Source organism: Mesoplodon mirus, assembly GCF_964341445.2.
Source record: "Mesoplodon mirus genome assembly, chromosome: X".
NCBI classification, from domain to species: Eukaryota; Metazoa; Chordata; class Mammalia; order Artiodactyla; family Ziphiidae; genus Mesoplodon; species Mesoplodon mirus.
The window spans coordinates 17745584-17770252 of record NC_138981.1 but is presented as its reverse complement, the minus strand read 5'-3'; the positions used below and the strand labels follow the sequence as shown (position 1 = coordinate 17770252).

At 41.6% G+C, this 24669-nt stretch overlaps 1 protein-coding gene across 14 annotated transcripts in view; it reads left to right on the top strand.

The window, feature by feature from the left end:
• ADGRG2 (adhesion G protein-coupled receptor G2) overlaps positions 1–24669 on the top strand; it is a 110464-nt gene that overhangs the window by 70835 nt on the left and 14960 nt on the right. For 9 of the 14 annotated variants that reach the window (XM_082608906.1, XM_082608913.1, XM_082608910.1 and 6 more), the window contains 15 exons: positions 3311–3366; positions 4198–4256; positions 7017–7056; positions 7526–7563; positions 9769–9863; positions 10404–10470; positions 14132–14523; positions 17795–17966; positions 18167–18323; positions 20018–20161; positions 20797–20919; positions 21567–21612; positions 21735–21838; positions 22775–22896; positions 24236–24504. In XM_082608906.1, the coding sequence (XP_082465032.1) occupies positions 3311–3366; positions 4198–4256; positions 7017–7056; positions 7526–7563; positions 9769–9863; positions 10404–10470; positions 14132–14523; positions 17795–17966; positions 18167–18323; positions 20018–20161; positions 20797–20919; positions 21567–21612; positions 21735–21838; positions 22775–22896; positions 24236–24504 (1884 nt within the window). The remainder of the gene's footprint in view (positions 1–3310; positions 3367–4197; positions 4257–7016; positions 7057–7525; positions 7564–9768; positions 9864–10403; positions 10471–14131; positions 14524–17794; positions 17967–18166; positions 18324–20017; positions 20162–20796; positions 20920–21566; positions 21613–21734; positions 21839–22774; positions 22897–24235; positions 24505–24669) is intronic. The other 5 variants (XM_082608902.1, XM_082608904.1, XM_082608909.1 and 2 more) reach the window with 1 other exon arrangement.

Genomic DNA, 24669 nt, shown 5'->3' with positions numbered 1-24669 from the left:
CATCACACCTGGCTACCAAGAGTCTCGAATGAAAACAAAAGCAAATTTTAGATCAGGCTGTAAGTGAGATAATGGGTTAACTTCCTTAATATGAGAACATGAAGCTCTGCACCAAATATTTTTCACCATAGCTTTAAATCCATAGCTAATGCCCTTAGAGTTGATTTATGAACATAATAATGAACTTAGTTATTGAAAGCCAGTTCTTGTATATAAAATCCTCAAGGTTTTCCATAGGACCTTAAGTATTATAACTTAGAAACAGGATGTTGTCTTTTGCTAAAAATAAAACAAACCACTCTACTAGAATGTTGAAAATCTTACGTACACCGAGTTTAATTGGACGCTAATTGCAGTAGTGCCCATAGTGTATTTTGCCATCTCTAACTAGGCTGTCCACTGTTTTTAAAAATTAAGATGGCAGTCGCTTGAGAGCATGCTATTTTTGAAATGGGAATATTTTCCCTTCTGCCATGGGCCAGAAGGAATGAAACAACCAATTTTCTGACATTGGTTTCGCTCTCTGGGCTCCCTTCCTATTAAAACCAATGAAAGAGATGTGAAAAACAGAAAAACATGGTATGGCAGGTCAGAACTGGACCATGGGAAGAAAGAAGAGGAAGGTAACAAAGTATTTTATAATATTAAAGTCTTAGTGTAGCTGCAGTGATACAAAAAAAGCCAATCGTTATAGGAATGTTTTCCTTTTATTCTGTTCCTTTTAACAGTTTAATAATTTGTTTGAAAAACATAGGAAACAATTTCAACTGAAGTAAGTTAAGGTTGGATAGTTTAGAAAACAAGAAAACTTCCATTGAAAGAATGTTCCGCAAACACTTTGTATTTATGTGAATGTGAGGTTTACTTACATGAGCTTTCTGCTGATAGTATGCTCCAGGTCGAATATAGCAGGAAAGTGTTAGCTGGCTTTGATTAAAGGGAGAAGAAACTTGTTGGATACATTTCACTTTCATATATTGTGGAACTCTCTTCTCTCCTCCTTCTCCTCTCCCTCCTCTCTTACCCTTCTCTTTACTGAATTCTCCATAATTTCGTTATTTTCATGCTTCATCTATGTTTTGGACTGGTGACTAATGTCTAGCTTAGTGTTATGTCTACATGATGTTTGATAATTGAAAATTGAACATTAAGGAAAAAAAAAAACTGGTCATCTTGAATAACAGATGCCAGGAAGCTGGTTAGAGTAATGTTTTCCCCAGTTAAGCTACTGAATTGACCATTTGTTTTAGTGTTTGGTGAAAACAGCCTCTTCAGGGGACCTACTGATTTGTCACCAGAAATTCCACGATATCCTGCCAGAAACTGGAAACCTTCACTTCTTGCAGATTCCAATCTGGATTCATTAAGGGAAATGGAGGCTGGTGAAAAAACTGAGAGCTGACCAGGTAGAGTTAGGCTGAGGATCAGAAGGTGGTGGCTTCCTGGTTGCTCTGCTACCCCTGTGCGCTCAGCACATTCTTGAAACTCAGCATGTGCTGAATAAGGCTGAGGGATAAACTTGGAGAATGGAGAGGTGAGGGAGAAAAATTGTGGGTGTCAGCACACACACACAGGCACTAAATAAGTTTTTAAAAGCTAAGAGTTTTGCAAAAATGTACAAGTAATTCTATGCATGTATCAATTATCTTTTTTAATTTACTTTTGGCTGCGTTGATTCTTCGTTGCTGTGCGCGGGCTTTCTCTAGTTGCGGCGAGCGGGGGCTAGTCTTCGTTGTGGTGTTGGGCTTCTCATTGCGGTGGCTTCTCTTGTTGAGGAGCACGGGCTCTAGGCACGTGGGCTCAGTAGTTGTGGCACACAGGCTCAGTAGCTGTGGCTCGTGGGCTCTAGAGCACAGGCTCAGTAGTTGTGGTGCACAGGCTTAGTTGCTCCATGGCATGTGGGATCTTCCCAGACCAGGGCTCGAACCCGTGTCCCCTGCATCGGCAGGTGGATTCTTAACCACTGTGCCACCAGGGAAGCCCCATCAATTATCTTTACTTTTAATAATTATGTAGTGCATTAATTGAAATTTCAGTATCAATATGCAGAGTTTGAGGTTGTCAGTAGAAAGGTTGCTGGAATAGATAAATCATGTTAATCACTGGCCTAGTGGCGTTGTCAGCCATTTTAAGGGGAAGTGGACCACTGGGTCCTTGGCTGTGAGAATCAGTTGTACTTTATAGTGCAATAAAAGGTGAGACGGTGTGGCCTTCCACCCTCTAGCTCAGGAGTTGGCAAACTACTGCGCATAGTCCAAATAATAGCCTGCCACGTGTTTTCGTAAATAAAGTTTTATGGGAACACAGCCATGCCATTCATTTATAGACTGTCTACGGCTGCTCTTACGCTACAACCGCAAAGTTGAGTAGTTTCGACAGAGAACATATAGCCCACAAACCCTCAAATATTTACTTTCTGATCTCTTACCAAAAAAGTTGGCTGCACCCTGCTCTAGTTTATATGATATCCTTGCCCTTCTGATCAGGAGGCCAGTTTTTTGTCTCTGTAGATTATGAAGTGCACACAGTGTACTTCTGTTAAGAAGTCTCTGTTTTATTTGTCTCCAGATAGGGCCAAAGCCCTTCCGAGTATGCCCTGCAGGAAATGGCATTGACTGAAATTGAGTTCAGTGTTTCCCAAGGCAAGCATTTTCAGAACAGGGTTTTCTGGCATTTTTGGGGCAAAAGCCACAATGAGTTGTTCAGCTGAAGAAAGGATTTGCTCTGCATTCTGTTCAGGTTTCAAAGCAAAATCTCAACTTTGCTCCTAGGAAAGATAGTGCATTTGGTAGCTGTATTTTATTTTATTTTATTTTATTTTTGATTTTCATCTGGTAGCTGTATTTTAAAACGAAAAAGAAAAACCCAAAATGGCAAGGAATAAATAGACTTTCATAAGGCTGTGTAACTGCTGAGAAATCCTTTTTCCCTCCCTCCCATGTCTCCCATAACTGCAACTATAACAGCTTAAAAAGATTTGCAGTGTTAGAGCCACAGTTCCCCAGTTAACATCGTTAAGGGAAACAAAGTCCTGATGTGAAGCACATAGATAGGGATAAAATTTCTTGACAAGGGGACAAGTTTTGTGTTTTTCTGCATTCCCACATAAAATGTATAGTTGATATTTTCTGAAAATTATACTGATTGATAATCGTTGAGTAACTTTCTGATAAAAAGAAAGTAAATGTGAATAACAAAGAATTTGATGAAATTGTTTATAAAGTAATCTGATAATATTTTTCTGTATTGTATTAATCCTCAAACTTTAAGGATGCAAGTTTCAAATTTCTTTATGAAAATTTATTTTTAGCCTTTTTTAGAGGTGAGATCATGTTTCAATATGATGAAGAAAGCAATGTTACCCAGGTAGGTTTTAAAGATTTTTTAATTGCAATTTAAAAAGTGAATTTTCATATATTTAAAGATTTAAGGTTCAAATTATTTCTGATATTTAGCATATTTACTTTTATCACCAAATTTAAATAAAGTACGTGTTGTTGAAACATTAGCTTTGTTGAGAGGGCTTGACTTCGTGATAATCATGGTATTTTGTTAAAAATTATATTTTAGTTTTCACTAGGTTTGATGCTGAATAGAGTATTTATATGATACAGTTCTATTGCCAGTCAAAATTTAAAATTACATTAGAAACTCCTAGCAGTAAGAAATGTAATATATTGAACCTAAAAATTATCTCCTCAGTCTGATCCTGTTCACCCCATGGGGGATTCAGACACAGTAGTATCAGCCTTCCCATAACCTAGATTGGTTCAGAAGATCCCAGCTAAATATGGTTTGTTAATTCAGTCAGTATTTCCTGAGTACCTACTGTGTGCCAGGCAATGAGCTAGGTGCTAGAAATGCAGTGATGGTTGCTACCAAGTGTCCCTTTTTACGTTCACATAGAGAAATTTAATAGTGTTCTTTTGGGGGAGCCCTTGGAACAACAAAAGATAGAAATTAGCACATCAGACTTGCTGATTCAGAATATTTTTTTAAAGAAAACATAAAAACAAAAACTGACTCAGCCAATGTATATTTGATCATTTGCTAGACAATATTCCATGCAGTTAAGAATCACAGTCTTTGGGGTGTAGTTCTTTGGGCGCCCAACAAAACTGAAGGACAACTTCTTGTTAGAAAGTGTTATAAAACAAAACAATATTTGTTGTATTCTTAATGATTTTGTGCTTCTAGCAGAATCAAGTTATGGCTAATGGCACCTCAACTGGAATCCTGTCTCTAAGGGAATTGAAGTGAGTAATCAATCTGCTGCTTGATTTAGAACTTAAGACATCAACTATGGAAGGATACTTGTTGCGCTGTCTGTACTTTTGGAAACTGAGAATAGGAAAGAGGGAGACCCCAGAGGTCATAAAGAATTGGTTCTTGAGACCTTTGCAAACTAACCATAGTCACCTGTCTTCAACTAATATCCCTGTGAGGCTGTTCTCTTTGATGCTATCGAATTATGTAAGAGTGTCACCAAACCAGATTCGTTTTGCCCAATGCACAGCAAAGCCAAAACACTGAGAAGCCAAGGTTTGCAGCACAGAGAAGGGTTTATGCCCAAGGCAGCCACATGAGGAGAACAAGTCTCAGATCTGCCTCCCCAAAGGCCAGGGACTTGGGGTATTTATGAGGTAAAGAATGAAGTGGCAGGGCAGTCTGAGGCTGGGGAGCGTGGGGAGCATGGGGAAAGGTGATTGGAAAAAGGTGGGTAATCTTTGTTCTGTGCAGGTGTTACTAAGCTACAGACCTCTTCATGTTCAAAAATGGAGGCGCTTAGCACCATCTGAGGGTAGAGTTTTCAGCCCTCTGACGCCAAGGACATCGGACGCTCGCGCATGCCCAGTTGGAGGGTCAGGGGTCCTCTCCCGTCTTAACCAGTTCAGCTAGAACTAGACACAGCTGACTCCAAGTTCCTGGAAAACAACTCGGGAAAACATCTTATTGTTTAGGCTACATGCTGCTTGGAGGACATGCAGGTCTTAAAAGGACTTTGATTCGTGAAGGCAGGTTATAGGCGAAATGGATTTGACTAATAATTACCCACGGTTTCAAGAGCTCCATTTGAAATGGTATTTGGGTTTTAATATGATTTGGTATCCAGCCAGGTTGAAGTAAGAGTTCAAGGTAGGACTCCATGTATACCATTTACTCACGCTTTCATGAGGCATCGGTCATTCAAAAGTCAGAGAGAGGTCTTCGTTAAGTAGACCTCAGTTTACAAGGGTAAGCACAGACAGTAAGAAATGCATTACAAATAAATGCTCCTAGTTAGACAATAGGTCAAAATGTCGGCCAGCAGACAGTCTCACCTTGACTGTCACTGCAAGGGGAAACTTCATGTCTTCGCCCTCATGCAGGGAAGCAGCATCAGAGGTGAAATTCATCCACTCTCAACCTTGCTATTATCTTTCAAAAGAGATTTTCGTAAACTTTTGAACCAAATCCAGAAGCTCTGAGGAGTATCTGTGATGACACTGAAGAGAAAAACTTTTCCAAGGTATCAATAAAAACAAAACATGTGATAGGAAACATGTTTTTAAACTCACAAGTTCGTAAATAGAACACAACCTAGCATACTTGTAAGTAATTCATTTTAATTGCTAGACTTGAAATATAGATGAGTTCATTTAAAGCCACCAAGCATTTGTTGAACACCTACTGTGTGCTAGCATTGGGGATACAAATCGGGATAAACCTAACTCTCTGAGATGGAAAACTGGGTCTAGAGCAGTGGTTCTCAACCTTGACTGTATATTAAAATCACCTGGGGAGCTTTTAAAACGCCTGCTATCCAGGCACACTCCATAACATTAAATTGGTATTTGGGGCCTGAGTTGCAGGCATTGGTATTTTTGAAAACTCCCTAGGTGGTTCCAGCGCGAGGCCAATTTTGAGAAGCAGGAATCTAGAGTCTGATGGGAAAGAAGCAGGAAGCAAACAAATGATAACAATACAGTATAATCCCTGCAATGAAGGTGACACGTACAGGCTACCAAAGGATGTTCTGAGTGTCTGAATATAGAGTAGGCAGAGTAGTTGGACATGACTGGAGTGGCCAGGGAAACCCCAGAAAGAAGGTGGCCTCTGAGCCCAGTTCTGCAGGAGCAGCTCCTGCCAGCTTGAAAACCTAGCTGACTACTGTTGCCGCGATACTTCTCTTCTCTCCAGACCTTCCCTGGAGCCAAGAACTATTGCCCAGTCCTTAGAGCAGGATTTCTCAGCCTCAGCACTGTTGACATTTGGGGCCTGATCATTCTTTGTTATGTGGGGCTGTGCTGAGCATTGTAGGATGTGTAACAGATCCCTGGCCTCTACCCACTAGATGCAGGGAGCACCCTGCCCCCAATTGTGACAATCAAAAATGTCTCCAGATATTGCCAGGTGTCCCTTGGCGGGGGGCAGAGTCAACCCAGTTGAGAATCTCTGCCTTAACGTGAGTCCTTTAACTAGATTTCTTTCATCCTAAGTTCATGGGAAGCTGCCACATTGAAGAAATAAAACTGTTGGAGTGGGATTGGAGGACAGCAATGAGGGAAATTCCTAAAGAGGAGTTGTGAGGAGGGGAAGGCAGGGCTGCGGAGTGCTAGAGGGCAGGTGGGGTCAGTTGGAGAGAGAATGAGTAGGAAATCAGAGACAGAGGGCCCCCAGGGTGAGTGGCTGGCCCCTCTCAGAAATTGTGCCTCCGGCCAGCTCTTCCTCTGGCCCTTTGCCAGAAGCAGCTGCCTGGGGGTTGCAGTAGCCTAATGAAATAAGATTGTTCAACCATAATTTATATCTTGCTGTTGGCTAGAACCGATACAGCTTCTGTCTGGTTAGTTTCCCTTGTCATATGAATAATTAATTTTTCCCACATAGGAATCTCTTGTTATACCCAGTATTTCTTCAGAGTGAACACTGCAAGCAATAAATACCATATGCTTAATTTAATTGCTAAAAATCTAACTTGTTTTGAACTTAACATCACCAATGATCTCCTTCATATCAATTTCTCATTTTATTAACAGGCGATCAGAACTCAACAAAACCCTGCAAACTTTAAGTGAGGTAATTATAGTACATCCTGTATTTGTTTATAATTATTGTTATTATTTGGGGGAGAGCATGGGGTTCTTTACTCCTGAGGAGATATGTATTCAAATTACCCCAAATCTGTCATGTATAAGAATGAATGGGCTAGTTCCACTACTCCAAAAATCAGAACTAGGCTCAATGGATGGACATTACAAGGGGGTAGATTTTCCTGTAAGTAAAACCAAGTTTCTTAAAACCAGGGCTCCAGGAGAATGAGCTCCCTTATGTGGTAAAGAGTTTCCTGACACTAGAGGTATCCAAGTAGAGCCTGTATGGCCTGAATAGCTTTGATCATATGTCATTAATCTGGTAGGAATGTGAATTGGATGATTCCTAGGGGTTCTTGTGGTTTTAAGATTCTGTGATGCTGTGATTAGTCCTTGGTCATCTTGCCTGACATTTTCAACTGTCAAACTAACGTATTTTTTTTCTTTTGTTTCAGACTTATTTTATAGTGTGTGCTACAGCAGAGGCCCAAAGGTCAGTCATTTTTATTAATTTATTTATTTATTTTTGCTGTGTTGGGTCTTCATTTCTGTGCGAGGGCTTTCTCTAGTTGTGGCAAGCGGGGGCCACTCTTCATCGCGGTGCACGGGCCTCTCGCTATCGCGGTCTCTCTTGTTGCGGAGCACAGGCTCCAGACGTGCAGGCTCAGTAGTTGTGGCTCACGGGCCTAGTTGCTCCGCGGCATGTGGGATCTTCCCAGACCAGGGCTCGAACCCGTGTCTCCTGCATCAGCAGGCAGACTCTCAACCACTGCGCCACCAGGGAAGCCCGGTCAGTCATTTTTAATACTTTTATGTAAATAACCTTATTTCTCTACTCATGAGAAATAAAGTACAAGGAGTCTTTAGGGTGCAAATTCAAAAGCATTCCTCTAAAATAAATACACATTAGTGACATTTTGGATATATAATTTTTTATTCTTCCAAACACATATCACTGTCATATCCATATTCTCATTTCTTCTTTTTTTTTAATTTTTTTTTTTTTTTTTTTTTTTTTTTTTTTGCGGTATGCGGACCTCTCACTGCTGTGGCCTCTCCCGTTGCGGAGCACAGGCTCCGGACGCGCAGGCTCAGCGGCCATGGCTCACGGGCCCAGCCGCTCCGCGGCATGTGGGATCCTCCCGGACCGGGGCACGAACCCGTGTCCCCTGCATCGGCAGGCGGACTCTCAACCACTGCACCACCAGGGAAGCCCATATTCTCATTTCTTTATGAAGCACAGAGGGGTGGGTGGTGTTGGGCCATTTGCCTCTGGTTCTATGAAGCTAACGGTCATCAGTTCCCTTAGCCCCACAGGCCACCAGTAGGGCCAACAAATGGCTCCCAGTGGTCTAGTCAGGGTGAAGGCCACACAGAGAAGGAACATAATATGGAACTAGGAGAGAAAAGGAGAGAGGGGGAAGGAAAAGATAGGAAAGAAAGAGAAAAGAAGAAAATAAAAAGTGTGTGCAAGGGTCGGGACTTCCCTGGTGGTGCAGTGGTTAAGGATCCACCTGCCATTGCAGGGGACACGGGTTCGAGCCCTGGTCTGGGAAGATCCCACATGCCGCGGAGCAGCTAAGCCCGTGCGCCACAACTACTGAGCCTGTGCTCTAGAGCCCGTGAGCCACAACTACTGAGCCTGTGCTCTGGAGCCTGTGAGCCACAACTATTAAAACCCACACGCCTAGAGCCCATGCTCTGCAAAAAGAGAAGCCATCACAGTGAGAACCCTGTGCACCGCAACGAAGAGTAGCCCCTGCTCTCTGCAGCTAGAGAGAGCCCGCGTGCAGCAACGAAGACCCAGCGCAGCCAAAAATAAAGAGAAAGAAAGAAAGAAAGAAATTAAAGAAAAAAAAAAGTGTGTGCAAGGATGAATCAGAGATTGCCTGACAGCTATTTGAGGTTACACAGATTATCATTTGAAATTATGTCCATTGGCTGTCCTGGCTGCATAAGCCAATGGCTTTTAGGTTGATAATCTCACTACCTGAATCTTGAGCATTCTGTGAGGGTAAAAGTCCTATAAAATAACAGTTTCTACTCATCAGACGGTTCATTGGTACAAATAAAGGCAAGTCTTCCGTGAAATTGTAGATCAGATTCCTATTCACTATATGTATTTTGTTATTTCACTTTTCATTATTTGCAACATTAATATTTTGTTGACCTAAACCAAGACAAAAGTAAAAAAGAAACAGAATGTCTTAAATTCCTGGTTATCTGATGACCTGAATTGAACTGCCAGAAAGATTTTGGATTTAAGAGACCTTGCTATTCATCTAGGCTGGTATGTGAAAGGGCTCTCATGATGGAAACACAAATGTCTCCAGACACCAGGCGGTGTGGGTGGGTGGTAAGACTCTAGATGTCAGGATGCTTGTCTTTGCCACGAGGTTTCACCCCTGTATGTTCATGATGCGGGCAGGCAAAACGACTCAGCAGCTGTGTGTGGTCAGAGGGTCTCTGGTTTGCAGTCCCTGTGAATGTAAACCTCTATAAATTCTTCGTCCTAGAAAGTCTTTGGGGTAAAGTTCAGCCCATGATAGGTGGGTGTTTACAAGCTTATTGGGGTGACATTGCAAGTTATCAGTGTCAGTGCCCCCTTTCCTCACTCTAAGCTTGAAAAAGCAATTACAAATATGTAGGTAGGTTTCCAGTTTAGTAACACTCTGGTTATATATATTTCTCTTTATAGCACATTAAATTGTACATTCACAATAAAACTGCATAAGACAATGAACATATGTGCTGTGATGGTTGCTTTGCAAACAGTAAAGATTCGACCGATGGGTAAGTTGTCTCTATCTTTATTGCTGTGTTCATTTTCACATGACTTTGATGTGTTCTTTTCAAAATTGAAAATACAGTGAATAAATTTACATATGTTACAGCTTTCTGTTTTGACTCTTGTCCTTGGGCAGTTTTTAAGGAGCTCTAAAAGGTGATTTTTCCCACTTTCTCAGTAAAGTTTCAGTATGCTGTATTGGAAATCATGATAAAACAAACCCTACTGAGAGGGAGAATTCTATTTGGAGTGCTCGATCGATTGCTGCTGGGATATATTTACTCCTGAATTTCTCTTAGGAGTTGCTGAACAGCGATTGATACTGTGTGCATATAACCCCAAATTATTCACTCAGTAAATATTTTTGAGCACCTACTATTTATATGTAATTGTCAATATAATGGAATCCAATTTATTTTATCACCTGTTTTAGACTAATGCTCTTCAAAATCCCATCAGTGTAAGAACTGTTGTACTTGACGGAGCTGAGCCTCTGCCTTGCCTTATTCTTGACCATTTTCTTCTTTTCTTTTTGTTTCCTGCAGAACAGTGCTGCTGCTCTGTCAGGATCCCCTGCCCTTCCTCCCCGGAAGAGTTAGAAAGACTGCAGTGGTATGTAGCAAATATGCTGACCCTTTTCCTAATAATAATAATACTTAATCGCCATGCTGGCTAAGGAATTTGAAATTTTGACGGTGAAGAAGGGCTTTCAATTTTAGGGAAAAAGCACAGTTTTCTTTTGTATGAAGTTTACTTCACTTTAAACCAATGGTTTGCAATCTTGGTTGCACATTAGAATCACCTGGGGAGCATTGACACTATTCTGACTTCCCACAGCCTCACCAACTGAATGTGTCCTCATATTGAAAAATTTTTCCAGTGTGGTAGATGAGGAATGGTGTCTTAGTGTTATTTGTACTTCTCTTATTAAAACGGCTTGAACATTTTCTTTTCATATACGTGGGGCCATTTTTTGTATTTTTGTGAATTGTGTGTTCATATCTTTTTCCCACTAGATATTTAATCAGTTTTTAAGAGTAATTTATATATTTCTATATGGTGGATATTAGCCCTTTATCTGTGGTATATGTTGCAAATATTTTCTCTCCAATTTGTCAGTTATCTTTTGACTTTGTTTATGATGTTTTTGTCGTGCAAATTAAATTTTTTTTATGTAGTCAAATTTACCAATCTTTTGTGTTATTGCTTGTGGATTTGGAGGCATTATTAGAAAGCCTTCCCCTACGCCTGGCTATAGAGGAATTTACCCTTGTGTTTTTATAGTACTTGTATGGTTTCTTTTTTTGTTTGTTTGTTTTTACATTAGATCCACTTGGAATTTATTCTTATGTAGTGGGAGCTTTGGGTCTAATTTAATCTTCTTCCAATGTCTATCTAGTGGTCCCAGCACCATTTATTAAAAAGTCCACCTTTTCCTCAGTTATCTGAGATGCCACCTTTGTCATATGCTAAATTTTGGTAGCTATTTGGGTTAAACTCCAAATGTTAGATATTAACATTGGGGGAACCAGGTGAAGCTGGTTCATGGACCCCACTTTGAGTAGTGGGGTTCTAGACTGTAGAACAGTGGTTCTCAACCCTGGCTGTATGTTGGAATCATCTGGGGAGTTTTAAAAACACCAATGCTGGGAATTCCCTGGCGGCCCAGTGGTTAGGACTTGGCACTTTCATTGCTGGGGCCCGGGTTCAATCCCTGGTCAGGGAACAAAGATCCCACAAGCTGTGCGACACAGCATATACATGCATGCATACATACATACATGCGCTGATGCCTGCCTCCCACCCGCAGAGCTAGGGATGTCATTGGTCTGGGGTGCAGCCTAGGTTTCTGGATTTTTTAAAAATTAGGCTAGAATTAGATGATGGCCCAGTGTCTTTCCAGTGCATTGGTTCTTAAGATTGGCTGTACATTAGAAACACATGGGGCTCTTTTAAAACTGATGTGTCAAGGTGTCCTTCTGGGGTGCTGGAAATACTCTATATTTTGATCTGGGTGGTGATGATAGAGGTGTATACATATTACAATTACAATTTTTATAATTCTTCAAGCTCTAAATGTAAGATTAGTACAGTTTACTGTATTAGGCTGTGCCTCAGCAAAGAAGCACATTAAAATGAATATGGATGCCTGCACCCACCCCCACCCTAGAGATTCTCGCTCATTTGGTTTGGGTTGGGAGCCCCGGCACTGGTGCTGAAGTGCTCCAAGGTTTCTAACGTATAGGTGGCGTTGCCCGCCACTGCTCTGATGCTCACCACGTACCTCACCCGGTGGGTTAAGGGCTCTGATTAGCAGAAGTGATGAGAGCAGTACAGGGCAACCTCTTCATGGTTGAGCCCAGTGAATGGGAGCCCCATGCTAAAGGGTCCAGCTGCTGCAGCCCCCAGATAATATGAAGGAAATTTAATTTACACTTCTCAAAGCACCTTTGCCACAGCTTGGCCAGATGGGTTGCCGCATTATACAATTTAGGGAATGGAGGCTCAGAGAAGTTGGGTGGATTGCCCAGAGGAGTAGTGAGAGCTGGAGCCCCAGCCAAGGCTTCGCGACTCATCATCTTTCTGTCTGGCACCCCTTTGTCCATACTGCTTCCCGAACATCAGGCCGTGGGGAGAGGCTTCCAGCTGGGTGCCTGGCCCAGACTGGGTTGAGCCAGCATTTCTTTTTATGGGTATGACTTTCCTTAGGTCTCTCAACCTGATATTCCTCCCTCCTCTAACCCAAGAGAAGCTCCAAGAATACATTCTCACTGGTGTTCTAAGTCACCATCTAAAACTGGATCCATCAGAGTCTTCCCTGGGTGATAATTTGTTGCCTTTTCCCCTGAAGACTGGTGGATTTTGTGCCAGATGGTAGATGAGTTCTTCTCAGTCTTCCATGTCATGAAAATACATGGGCCTGGGAACCTCACCCCCACTCCAGGACCAACTGAATCAGATACTTAGGAGAGGCCACAGAAATCTCTCTGTTTTTTAAAAAAGTCCTCTACGTAATTCTCAGGCACAGCCAAGGTTGAGAACCACTGGGCTACAGTAACATTGAGGGTGTAGCTGATGTACAAGCTGGGGACCACCCTTTTGGCCCCAGCTTGATCCATTTTTTCATTCAGCAAGCATTTCTTGTTCACATACTATGTGCTAGTTAGGACCATGGCAGGCTATAGCAGCATAAAATTGATTCAGACAGATTCCTATGCTCATCAGTTTCACAAAAATTTATGCATTGTTAACTCCAATTCAAGATTTTCTTGAAACAAAATTCAACACATTGAAGAACAAAAATGGCAGTGTGATTTACCTTTCCTAGCCAGTATCACCAGTGTGCACGTGAACGACCTAAATTTGAAGTTTCTTGGAAAGGAAAAGCTTATTTGTGACCCACCAAGACCAGTACAAGAATTTGCTGGAATGAAAAATTCCATTCTACAAATTAATAATAGTGATTTCTACATATTTTTTCTTCTATCAATCAATATGCAGAAGATTGTAATTGTAATTGACAGAATTATGTACTTTGGTTGCAAAAACTGTAAGAAACATTTGAAGAACATTTTGTTGTTACTGGTAAATTTAGAACTGCTTTTCAGTTTACGCCATACCACTTTGAAGCCATTGTTAATACTGAGTTGACACGAGTTAGTGAATCTATTATGGACAGACATAGTTTTGAAATGGGTGTGCTTTAGCTTCTAAGTCAAATCAGTTGTTCCAAAAATGATGAGCCAGTTTTGTCAGTGTGGATTTGAATATTAAAGGAAAATGGTATTTTGGCATCTGATTCAGTTTTTAGAAAAATTTTAAGTATGTTGGGAACAGTTTGGGCATGTGATTCCATTTTTTTTGAGAGTAAATTTTGTAAAATCAAAAAAACACCAAAAAAGACAGATTCCTAGTATATGGAAACTACCAGTTGGGTCGCAGGGCATTTAATAGCTCCCCCCCGCAAGAAGCACCTGGAAATGTTACCAGATCTCCTCAACTGACTGATAGAGTCAGAGAGCAGCAGTGAACAAGTGAAGCAGAACTGGGAATTCATGAAAGAGCATCCCTCCTGGCTCATTCCCCTCCCAGGGAGAAGGTGTTGGCAGTGGGCAGGGGCAGGAGGCCAGTAGCAGGTACACAGAAGATGTGCAGTGGCAGGTCCCTGGTGGAGCCATGTCACCGTGGTGGTGTCACATGGTTGCCAGAAGAAGAGATTAGCCTCTGTAGCTCATTCGTGTCTCATGTGCATCTCTCTGATTCTTTCTTTTAGTGACCTGCAGGATCCCGTTGTGTGTCTTGCTGGTCATCCACACGGTCCACCATTTTCTTCTTCCAGCAATTCCATCCCACTTGCTCCTCAGGCCACCATTGTGTCCCAGACCTCCAGTGCCTTCTCTTTTGCTGAGCCTCTAGCTCATCCACCTGTAATCCACAGCCCTCACTCTCCAACAGGGGTGATTCCCCTTTCTTCTCCCCAGCCTTCAGCTCCCATTGCTTCTAGCCCTGCCATTGCTATGCTCCCCCAGTCTGGAACTATCTCTTCCCCTGTGCCTCCCACTGATCTTTCCCACACCCTGTCACCTGTGAAATCCTTACCTCCCTCTCCCACCACGTCTGCCCCTGTGAATGTCAACACGACCAGCACACCTCCTGACAAGACAGGTAAATATGGGGAGCAACGCTGCTCCCACGTTTGTTGTCATCCTGGTCATGTGAAACCCAGCTGCCAGCCTGCCAAATCAAAATACCTGTAATGAAACCACGTTAAGCCTTTGCTTTTATGATGCCTACTTGATTTTGAGAGCTTTCTTTTGGGCATCCTTAGAACATAGATATGGCTGAGTTTGATTGTTTGGTCAAGAGAAATAGCTCTGAGGCAAACACAGATCTCATTTTGTCAAGATGAGTTATTTTACAGGTTTCTTTCTCCTACAAAAGGTTGTTGGGTCACTGTTTTCAACATTCTGAAGGGAAAGATTTTGAACTATTAAACACAGTAACTCCATTTAGAAAGAAAACATTGATGTTCCTGAAAACCAGTCAGTCACAGAGTGCCAGAGCTGGGGCTGAGCCAAAGTAGCCGTGAGGAGGAGAAGAGAATTCAGAAGACCTAGGGATGGGTCTGCCCAGGCCCTCACAGGCGGTGGGATCCAGAATAAGCCATTTCGCTCCCCCTAACTTAGCCTGCGCTACCTCAAGATGGAAATAATCTCACTAACCTCATAGGTTTGGAACCGTGGCGGACATGACAATGCCATGGAAACTGCACGGGGCTCCCCGGACACAAAGTACGCTTAGGGGTAAAAAGATAAAGGGAAGAGGGAAAGAAGCAGAGAGAGTTCTGGATACTCTCTGGAGTTTCAAGCCAGTGAGTAAGAAGCAGGCATTCCTCTGGAATTTGGAGGGTGGGAGGCAAAGCCAACCTCTTGGCGACATGAGATTGGAGCTCGAGTTGTGGTCCTGCCTCCTCTGCCCTGGGCAAGCGTCCCCAGGAGATTTGGAGCCAAATGACTGGAGATGTTTTTGAATTCCACAAGAGAGGAGTGATGAAATATGATATGCCACCTCAACAAAATGTCTGTTACGCAGCTGTGCATAAGAACAGCTAGATAGAAACTTGGGGCATTTTTCAAGTCTTGAGTGAAGTGAAAATAACGTGACAGTAAATAGTTGGCACACCATGTTTGTAAGTTAGTAAGTTATAACAGGTGGATAAAGATTCGAAGGGAATATGCAAAATAACAAATAGGATGTTAGGTGGTGAAATTAAGAGACTCCTTTGTTAGAAGACATACAGGTGGCCAATAGGCACATGAAAAGATGCTCATCATTGCTAATTATTAGGGAAATGCAAATCAAAACTGTAGTGAGGTATCACCTCACACCGGTCAGAATGGCCATCATTAAAAAGTCTACAAATAATAAATGCTGGAGAGGGTGTGGAGAAAAGGGAACCCTCCTACACTGTTGGTGGGAATGTAAATTAGTGCAGCCACTACGGAGAACAGTATGGAGGTTCCTTAGAAAACTAAAAATAGAGTTGCCATATGATCCAGCAATCCCACTCCTGGGCATATACAAAGACAAAACTAAAATTTGAAAAGATACACGCACCCCCTGTGTTCATAGCACTATTTACAATAGCCAAGACATGTTAACAACCTAAATGTCCATCGACAGATGAATGGATAAAGAAGATATGTTTTTTATATACATGTGTTTTATACATATATATACAATGAAATATTACTCAGCTATTAAAAAGAATGAAATAGGACTTCCATGGTGGTGCAGTGGTTAAGAATCCTCCTGCCAGTGCAGGGGACACAGGTTCAATCCCTGGACTGGGAAGATCCCACATGCCGCCAAGCAACTAAGCCCGTGCACAACTACTGAGCCTGCGCTCTAGAGCCCGCGAGCCACAACTACTGAGCCCGTGTGCCACAACTACTGAAGCCCGTGTGCCCTAGAGCCCACACGCTGCAACTACTGAAGCCCACACACTCTAGGGCCCGCGTGCCACAACTACTGAGCCCACACACCGCAACTAGAGAAAGCCCGTGCACAGCAAAAAAGACCCAATGCAGCCAAAAAATAAATAAAAATTAAAAAAAATAAAGAATGAAGTAATGCCATTTGCAGCGACGTGGATGGGCCTAGAGATTATCATACTAAGTGAAGTAAGTCAGAAAGAGAAAGACAAATGCCATATGATATCATTTATATGTGGAATCTAAAATATGACACAAATGAAATTATCTACAAAACAGAAACAGACTCACAAGACATAGAGGACAGACTTGGGGTTGCCAAGGGGGAGAGGGGTAAGGGAGGGAAGGATTGGAGTTTGGGATTAGCAGATGCAAACTAGTATATATAGAATGGATAAACAATGTACTGTATATAGTACAAGGAACTATATTCAATATCCTGTGATAAACCATAATGGAAAAGAATATGAAAAAGAATATATATATGTATAAGTGAGTCCCTTTACTGTACAGCAGAAATTAACACAACATTGTAAATCAACTATACTTCAATAAAATTAAAAGAGAGACTTCTTTGTTGTTAGACAGGTTTATATCATTGTATCCCAATTAAAAACACTACTAAAAATCAGGCTTACAGCTGGTAGTCCAACTGTTGATTTCATAATATTCTCCTTTCCACAAAAAGAGCTTTTAGTTACCCACATAAAGTTCTGTATTCATGCTATAAATTAAATACATGTATATTTATGCTTATACAGATATACACTAAATACACTAACGTGCTTTTACATTTTTTTTAGTTAACTTTCTTGAAGTATAATTTACCTGCAATAAAATTCATCCAGTTCTATAGATGAATGAAATTTTTATAGTTCTACGAGGTTGGATAAATGCCCACAGTCACGTAACCACCATCATGATAATATAACGTTTCCACTATCCCCAAAGTTCCCTCGTGTCCCTTTGTAGTCAACTCCTACCCACTACCCCAAGCCTCTGGGCACCACTGATATGTTTTGTTTCCCTATGCTTTCAGTTTTTCTGGAATGTCATATGAAGAGAATCACACAGTATGTAGCCTTTTGAGTCTGGCTTCTTTCATGTAACTTAATACATTGGACTGTTGGAGACCTGTCCATGTTGTTGCATTTATTGGCAGTTCATTCCTTTTTATTACTGAGTAATATTCCACTGTGTGGATGGACCACGGTTTGTTTCCTCATTCTCCAGTCGATGGACATTTGGGTTGTTTCTAGTTTGGGACTATTATGAAAGAGGCTACTATCAACATTTATGAACATGTCTTCTTAAGACAGGTTTTCATCTCCTTGGGGCAAATACCTAGGAGTGGGTTTGCTAGGTCACAGAGTCTATGTGTGCTTCTTCATTAGTGATTTTTCCATTATGTGTTCAGAAAGTGATTTGGCTCTCTGTTATAGAAATTGTTCACACCAGCAGCATCAGTGTTTCTGAGCTTGAGAACCAAGTGTCCCGGATGGAGAAGGTTCTTTCCTTAGGCAGCTTGGAGCCTAACCTCGCAGGACAAATGATAAACCAAGTCAGCAAACTCCTTCATTCCCCGCCCACCTTGCTGGCCCCTTTGGCCCAAAGGTATGACTTAGCAAACTGATGTGGTCATGAGAGGGGACCCTCTAATGATAATGATGCTTCTATATGATTAATTAAAGCCAAGTATTTTTCTCCCACGTACGAGGTTCATGATGACTTGTTAAGTTTCTACTCTATATTCTGCTTAGACTGGGGAAAACAAAGTGGGGGTGCTGAATTTGAACGGCTACTTCTCTTTACAGATTGCTAAAAGTAGTGGATGACATTGGCTTACAGCTGAATTTTTCAACCAAGACCATAAGTCTGACCTCCCCTTCTTTGGCTCTGGCTGTGATCAGAGTGAACGCCAGTAATTTTGACACAACTACTTTTGCTGCCCAAGACCCTGCAAATCTTCAGGTACATCCTAATTTATTGTGGAAAAGACCTTTTTTTGTATATGATTATAAGTCCTTGTATACTTCATTATTGAGGCAATTACTGCTATACTCAGGGGTGATATTCAAAATATTTAACATCTAGAACAATGGGGCGCCACAGAATCAAAAAAAGACATTGGTCTTGGCTGGAGCAGGATCTCAGTGTGCCCAGTGTTAACCCTTTAGCAGCTGGCTTGTGGAAGTTTGGGGGGGCAGTCAAGTCGGGGAGGTGTCCAGCGGGTTCTAGTCAGTTGGGAGAGACCTGACACCGGCTACTATGCTTTTTTTTTTTTTTTTTTCTTTTAACATCTTTATTGGAGTATAATTGCTTTACAGTGGTGTGTTAGTTTCTGCTGTATAACAAAGTGAATCAGCTGTATGTATACATATATCCCCATATCCCCTCCCTCTTGCGTCTCCCTCCCACCCTCCCTATCCCACCCCTCTAGGTGGTCACAAAGCACTGAGCTGATCTCCCTGTGCTATGCGGCTGCTTCCCCACTAGCTATTTTACGTTTGGTACCAGCTACTTTTTGACCCATTTCAGTATTTTTTTAAATATATAAGTTTATTTATTTATTTTTGGCTGCATTGGGTCTTCGTTGCTGCACACGGGCTTTCTCTAGTTGCGGCAAGTGGGGGCTGCTCTTCGTTGTGTCGCGTGGGCTTCTCATTGTAGTGGCTTCTTTTGTTGCGGAGCACGGGCTTCAGTAGTTGTGGCACGTGGGCTCAGTAGTTGTCGCTTGCGGGCTCTAGAGCGCAGGCTCAGTAGTTGTGGCGCATGGGCTTAGTTGCTCCATCACATGTGGAATCTTCCCGGACCAGGGCTCGAACCCATGTCCCCTGCATTGGCAGGCGGATTCTTAACCACTGTGCCACCAGGGAAGTCCCCATTTCAATATTTTAACAAGTGTTAGGACTACACTGGTGTGAATAGTGGTGCTGTATATCAGTCCTGCTTCTAGTGTTTTCTATTAGAGGGATTGGGGACTGGAAACATGCAAGTAAAACCAAGTCTCACCTTTAAACTTAATTTGTATAGCCTTCCCTTTAAAAGTTTAGTGCATGTGGTTCTATGATGACTTTGCCCTAACAGGTCACCAAGTTGGTGTGTCTGCTGCTGTGGTCTCCTTGGGCTCTGCAGTTATCCTGAACTTTCTCCCCTCCCACCCTAGCTTTATTGAGATATAATTGACATATAGTATCCTGCACTTTCTGATTGTTTCTGTATATCCTTTATCCTTAAAATGTTTCCTTTCCGGGCTTCCCTGGTTGCGCAGTGGTTGAGAGTCCACCTGCCGATGCAGGAGACACGGGTTCATGCCCCCGTCCGGGAAGATCCCACATGCCGCGGAGCGGCTGGGCCCGTGAGCCATGGCCGCTGAGCCTGCGCGTCCGGAGCCTGTGCTCCGCAACGGGAGAGGCCACAACAGTGAGAGGCCCACGTACCGCAAAAAAAAAAAAAAAAAAAAAAGTTTCCTTTCCTGCTCTGAGGCCTCATCTCCCTATTACACATCCTCTAATTTCATAGCAATCAGAGAAACAAGAAGAACCAATAGAGACACCACAAATAAATGCCCTTACAGGATCCTCCGTCTTTATTAGGTGTTGTGTTTTCCATCTCTTGATTATACTAGCCCCAGACATCTTTATGATCTTTTACTTGATTTTCAGGTTTCTCTGGAAACTCAGGCTCCTGAGAATAGTATTGGTATTATTACTCTGCCTTCATCGCTGATGAGTAATTTACCAGCTAATGATGTGGAGCTGGCTTCCAGGGTGCAGTTCAACTTTTTTGAAACACCTGCCCTGTTTCAGGTAAAGTTGCTTCTAATTGCTTTTGGTTTAGGTTTTGAGGGGGACTAAGGGAGTTTTATTTCTTTTAATCCTCACATATTCTTAAGCCTGCTATAAGTCACATGAATTGCTGAAAAGCTGTAGTTTATTTTAAACAGGACCTAATGATGCTGCTGAGGATAAATAACAATAACTGACACTCACATAGCATTTATCAACTGCCGTGCAGTATCATAAGCACTTAGACATGTTAACTCTAATCCTCAACAACATCATGAGGGAGGAACTATTGAATTATTATCCCAGTTTTACAGATGAGGCTATGGAGGCACAGAGAGGTTAAGTAACTTGCTCAGGAACACACAGCTTAAATGGCTTAAATGGCTTAATGTTATGTTCCCTTTAAGATTCATGAGGGTCTCGTTGTGTCAATCTGTGAAATTAACTCAGCATTTAGAGCACTGTATAGTGGAATAAGCTCTGCTTCTCATTATGGTCCTTGGGAAAGTCACTTTACTCCCTGCCCCTGAATTCCTGACCTAGGTAGTAAAATAAACAATGTGGACTAAATAGTCCGTAGGGTCCCTTCTAGCTCTAAAATTCTCTGATAACATTTCATTTTCCCTTGCCATCTTGTTGATTCTTTGGTGTGCTAGGACCCTGCCTTGGAGAACCTCTCTCTGATCAGCTATGTCATTTCCTCGAGCGTGGCGAACCTGACAGTCAAGAATTTGACAAGAAACGTGACGGTTACATTAAAGCACATCCACCGGAGCCAGGTGGGAGGGGCCTGTCTGGTCTGTTCATTGACCAGAAACACCTCATGCAAACTATGCCTGTAAGACTTTGCCTGAAAAAAGTAAATTCAGCAGAACCTTAGACCCAGTTAGGGCAGTGTGTAAGACTAGAATCACACAGTCACTCTGCTGGGTTTTAGCATGCCTGATAACTGCCTTCCTAATTTCCAAGAAGGAGCAGTGTAAAAAGCAAGCTCTTACTGCCAGTTTTCAGTGCTTTATATCTGTGGCTACAGGTCTGATTCTCACCTCCAAAGAGAAAGCATCTTAGTTCAGTTCACACTGAGCATCATCTATGACCTCGCTGCTCAAAGTGTGGTTTGCAGACCTGCAGCATCAGCATCAGCTGGGAACTTGCTAGCAATGCAGACCCTCAGGCCCCACCCCAGCCCCACTGAATCAGAATGTGCCTTTTAGCAAGGCCTCAAGGTGATTCCTATGCACGATTGCTGAGTTTAAGTGCTGACCTATATGAGACTCACTTGCTTCTAGAGACCAGTGTAAAATAAGAACTCTCCTAAAATCAGGAATGAGATTCTGAAATTTTAAAATATCGTTTTTTTTCTAATCGCTTTCCAGTTTTTTCAGTTCTGTAAATTAATTATTTGTAGTTTATCTTTCTGTTACAGGATGACTTAACAGTGAGATGTGTATTTTGGGACTTGGGCAGAAACGGTAGGTTCCAGACATAACTTTTTCAGTCTTGAGTGGGTAGGGGAGGGGAAGCAAGGAGGGAGGAGCAGTGATTGGGGCAGTGGCTTTGCTGATCTGGCAGACGCTCTTTCTAATGCCAACAGGTGGCAGAGGAGGCTGGTCATCTGATGGCTGCTCTGTCAAAGACAGGAGGCTAAATGAAACCACCTGTACCTGCAGCCACCTTACAAGCTTTGGCGTCCTACTGGTAATATCCCTACTCTACCTGGCCTTAGATTTGGGTCTGAGGGTTAGCTGGGCATCATACCATGATGTCTAATCTGATGGATAACTTTGATAGGTCAGCAGGTTTCATGATATTGTGGCAAAGTTATAGGCCAATGAAATGACTCTTCTAATAAGCAAATGTACTTGAAGGAAAATACTTGAACATAGAAGTATTTTTTCGCATTCTATTTTTACATTTAAGTTTTTCTTTTTAAGATAGCTATAAGAGGACTAGGGAATTCAGATTAAAATGGGTAATAAAAATAGTTTGTAATGCACTTTAAAATTTTATAAAACATTTGACATAAGTTATTTTATTTAATCTTCCCAACAATCCAGCAAGATAGGTAGAATAGGGAGTTGTTATTTTCATATTAATGAAGTCAGAATTAAGACTCACTTGTTAGGTAATTGTCTACAGTCATAGAACTAAGAAATATAAGAGCCAGAAGCCAAATTCATGTCTTTTGGCTTCTAGCCTGGTGCTTTTCTGGTGCACCATAATGCAGTGATCAAGTACATGGGCTTTGGAGTCAACCAGACCTGAATTTGGATCCTGGCTCCTCTACTTTGTAGCTGTGTGACCCTGGGCAAATTACTTAACCTCTCTGGGCCTCAGTTTTATTATCTTTACACAATGATAATAATTGCACCTATCTTGTAGGTTTGTTGAACGAACTATTACTTAATTACTTAACCTTAACGAACTATTACTTAACCTTAACGAACTATTACTTAATTACTTAACCTCTCTGGGCCTCAGTTTTATTATCTTTACAGGATGATAATAATTGCGCCTATCTTGTAGGTTTGTTGAACGAACTATGGACGGGTACCTCAATACCCAATAAATGTAAATTATGACTCTTATTTATTTTAAAATATTTGGTCTTGAAAGCAATATTTTATTTTCCAGGACTTGTCTCGAACACCCTTGCCACCAGCTCAGTTAATGGCCCTGACATTTATCACCTATATTGGTTGTGGGCTTTCATCAATTTTTTTGTCAGTTACTCTCGTAACCTACATAGCCTTTGAGTGAGTATCCACAACTGGAAACTTGGATTATATGACATAGCACCTCAATTGCCAAAGTATATTAATTAATTAAGCATGCTCCTTGGCCTAGCTTATCCTGTCCACCCATCTAGTGGGGCCACCTATATGTAAAACTTCATGGGACTTTGGTTTATATACTTCCTTCCTTCCACTAGTTTGTGCACTCACTGAAGGCAGGGGTTGTGTCTTAATCATCCTTGTACCCTAAAATGATGCCTGGTACCTAGCTGACATTAAGTGAGAAATGAAAGATGGATGCAGACCCCGAAACGCAAGAGCTTACAATGTGAAATAGACCATAGCTCCATGTACAGCACAAGAGCTGTGTTTAATATGTTAAGTTTCTAAATAATACTGAGCAAACACAAAAGATTAAATGCATTAACAGGTGTGGGGATGAAGAAGAATAAAGGGTATCAAGTGTCACTGAAAAATACAGATACTCAGTGAGTGTGGCTTTGTAGGTCAAAGCAAGAATGACATTCCAAATGACAGCATCTCCTTCTTGGCTTATCAGAAGGGTCCCTTTGGTCACTGGGGGATTCCAATAAATTCTGTCGGAAAAGAAATATAGGCACTTTTATTGCATTAACTAAATAAAATAATATGTAAGTTCTGGGATTTAGATTTTGGACACTGATCAGGAAATGCACAAATTTACTTTTAGTGCCAAACTTAGGGTCCATCTGTGACTACAGATCTTCTAGTGGACCTTTGGAAATATGATTAATGAGACTAAATTACTATAAGGCCAACCATTACTCAGAATGATCTCACCAGATCTAATTTCACACACATAAACATGTATATGTCATCAGTTAGCTGTATTTTCCTTTGGCTGTTTCATTTAGCTATAGTTTGAACTCTTCTTTCCATGATCTCATTTTAACTACTAACATAAGATAACAGGAGAATCTGGCTTTTTGAAGATCTGAATAGAGGAGCCTATTGTATGAGAAGCAGCACAATGCTTCTAGAAGTAGTTTGGGAGAAATGGAGGTGGGTGCTCAGAAGATTCCACTACAAACTATTTGAAAGGATGGGTCAATAGTCGGCATGTATTAAAAGGTTCCACAGAAATATAAACATGAATTTTCCATATGGTTATCACAGATGATTCGGTTTTGATTTTTCCTTTGTTGTTATTGTTGGCTTTAATGCCTCCCCCCACACACATACACACCCACACTCAAAGAGAGGAAATGTATACATATAGACATTTACCAAAAAATAAAAATAAATTGCCTAGAACACAGATATGTTCACATAAACGTTGGCAGATTGTGATGCTAATTCTTTTTTTGTCCTTTTCTTTTAGAAAGATCCGGAGGGATTACCCTTCCAAAATCCTCATCCAGCTGTGTGCAGCTCTGCTGCTGCTGAATCTGGCGTTCCTCTTGGACTCGTGGATTGCTTTGTATGACATAAGAGGCCTCTGCATCTCAGTGGCTATATTTCTGCATTATTTTCTCTTGGTCTCATTCACTTGGATGGGCCTGGAAGCATTCCATATGTACCTGGCCCTTGTCAAAGTGTTTAATACTTACATCCGAAAATACATCCTTAAATTCTGCATTGTTGGTTGGGGTATGTATAATTTTTGCTCACACAGTGCCTGGGTTTTCTCTGCTTTTTCCCCAGTGTTTTGATTTTTAATCAGATAGAGACACTGATGAAGCAGGTCATACTTGGCAGGTTTCTAAAACAGCTTTATTCTCCTTTTCATGTTTCACTGTCCAGAGAGCAACCTCG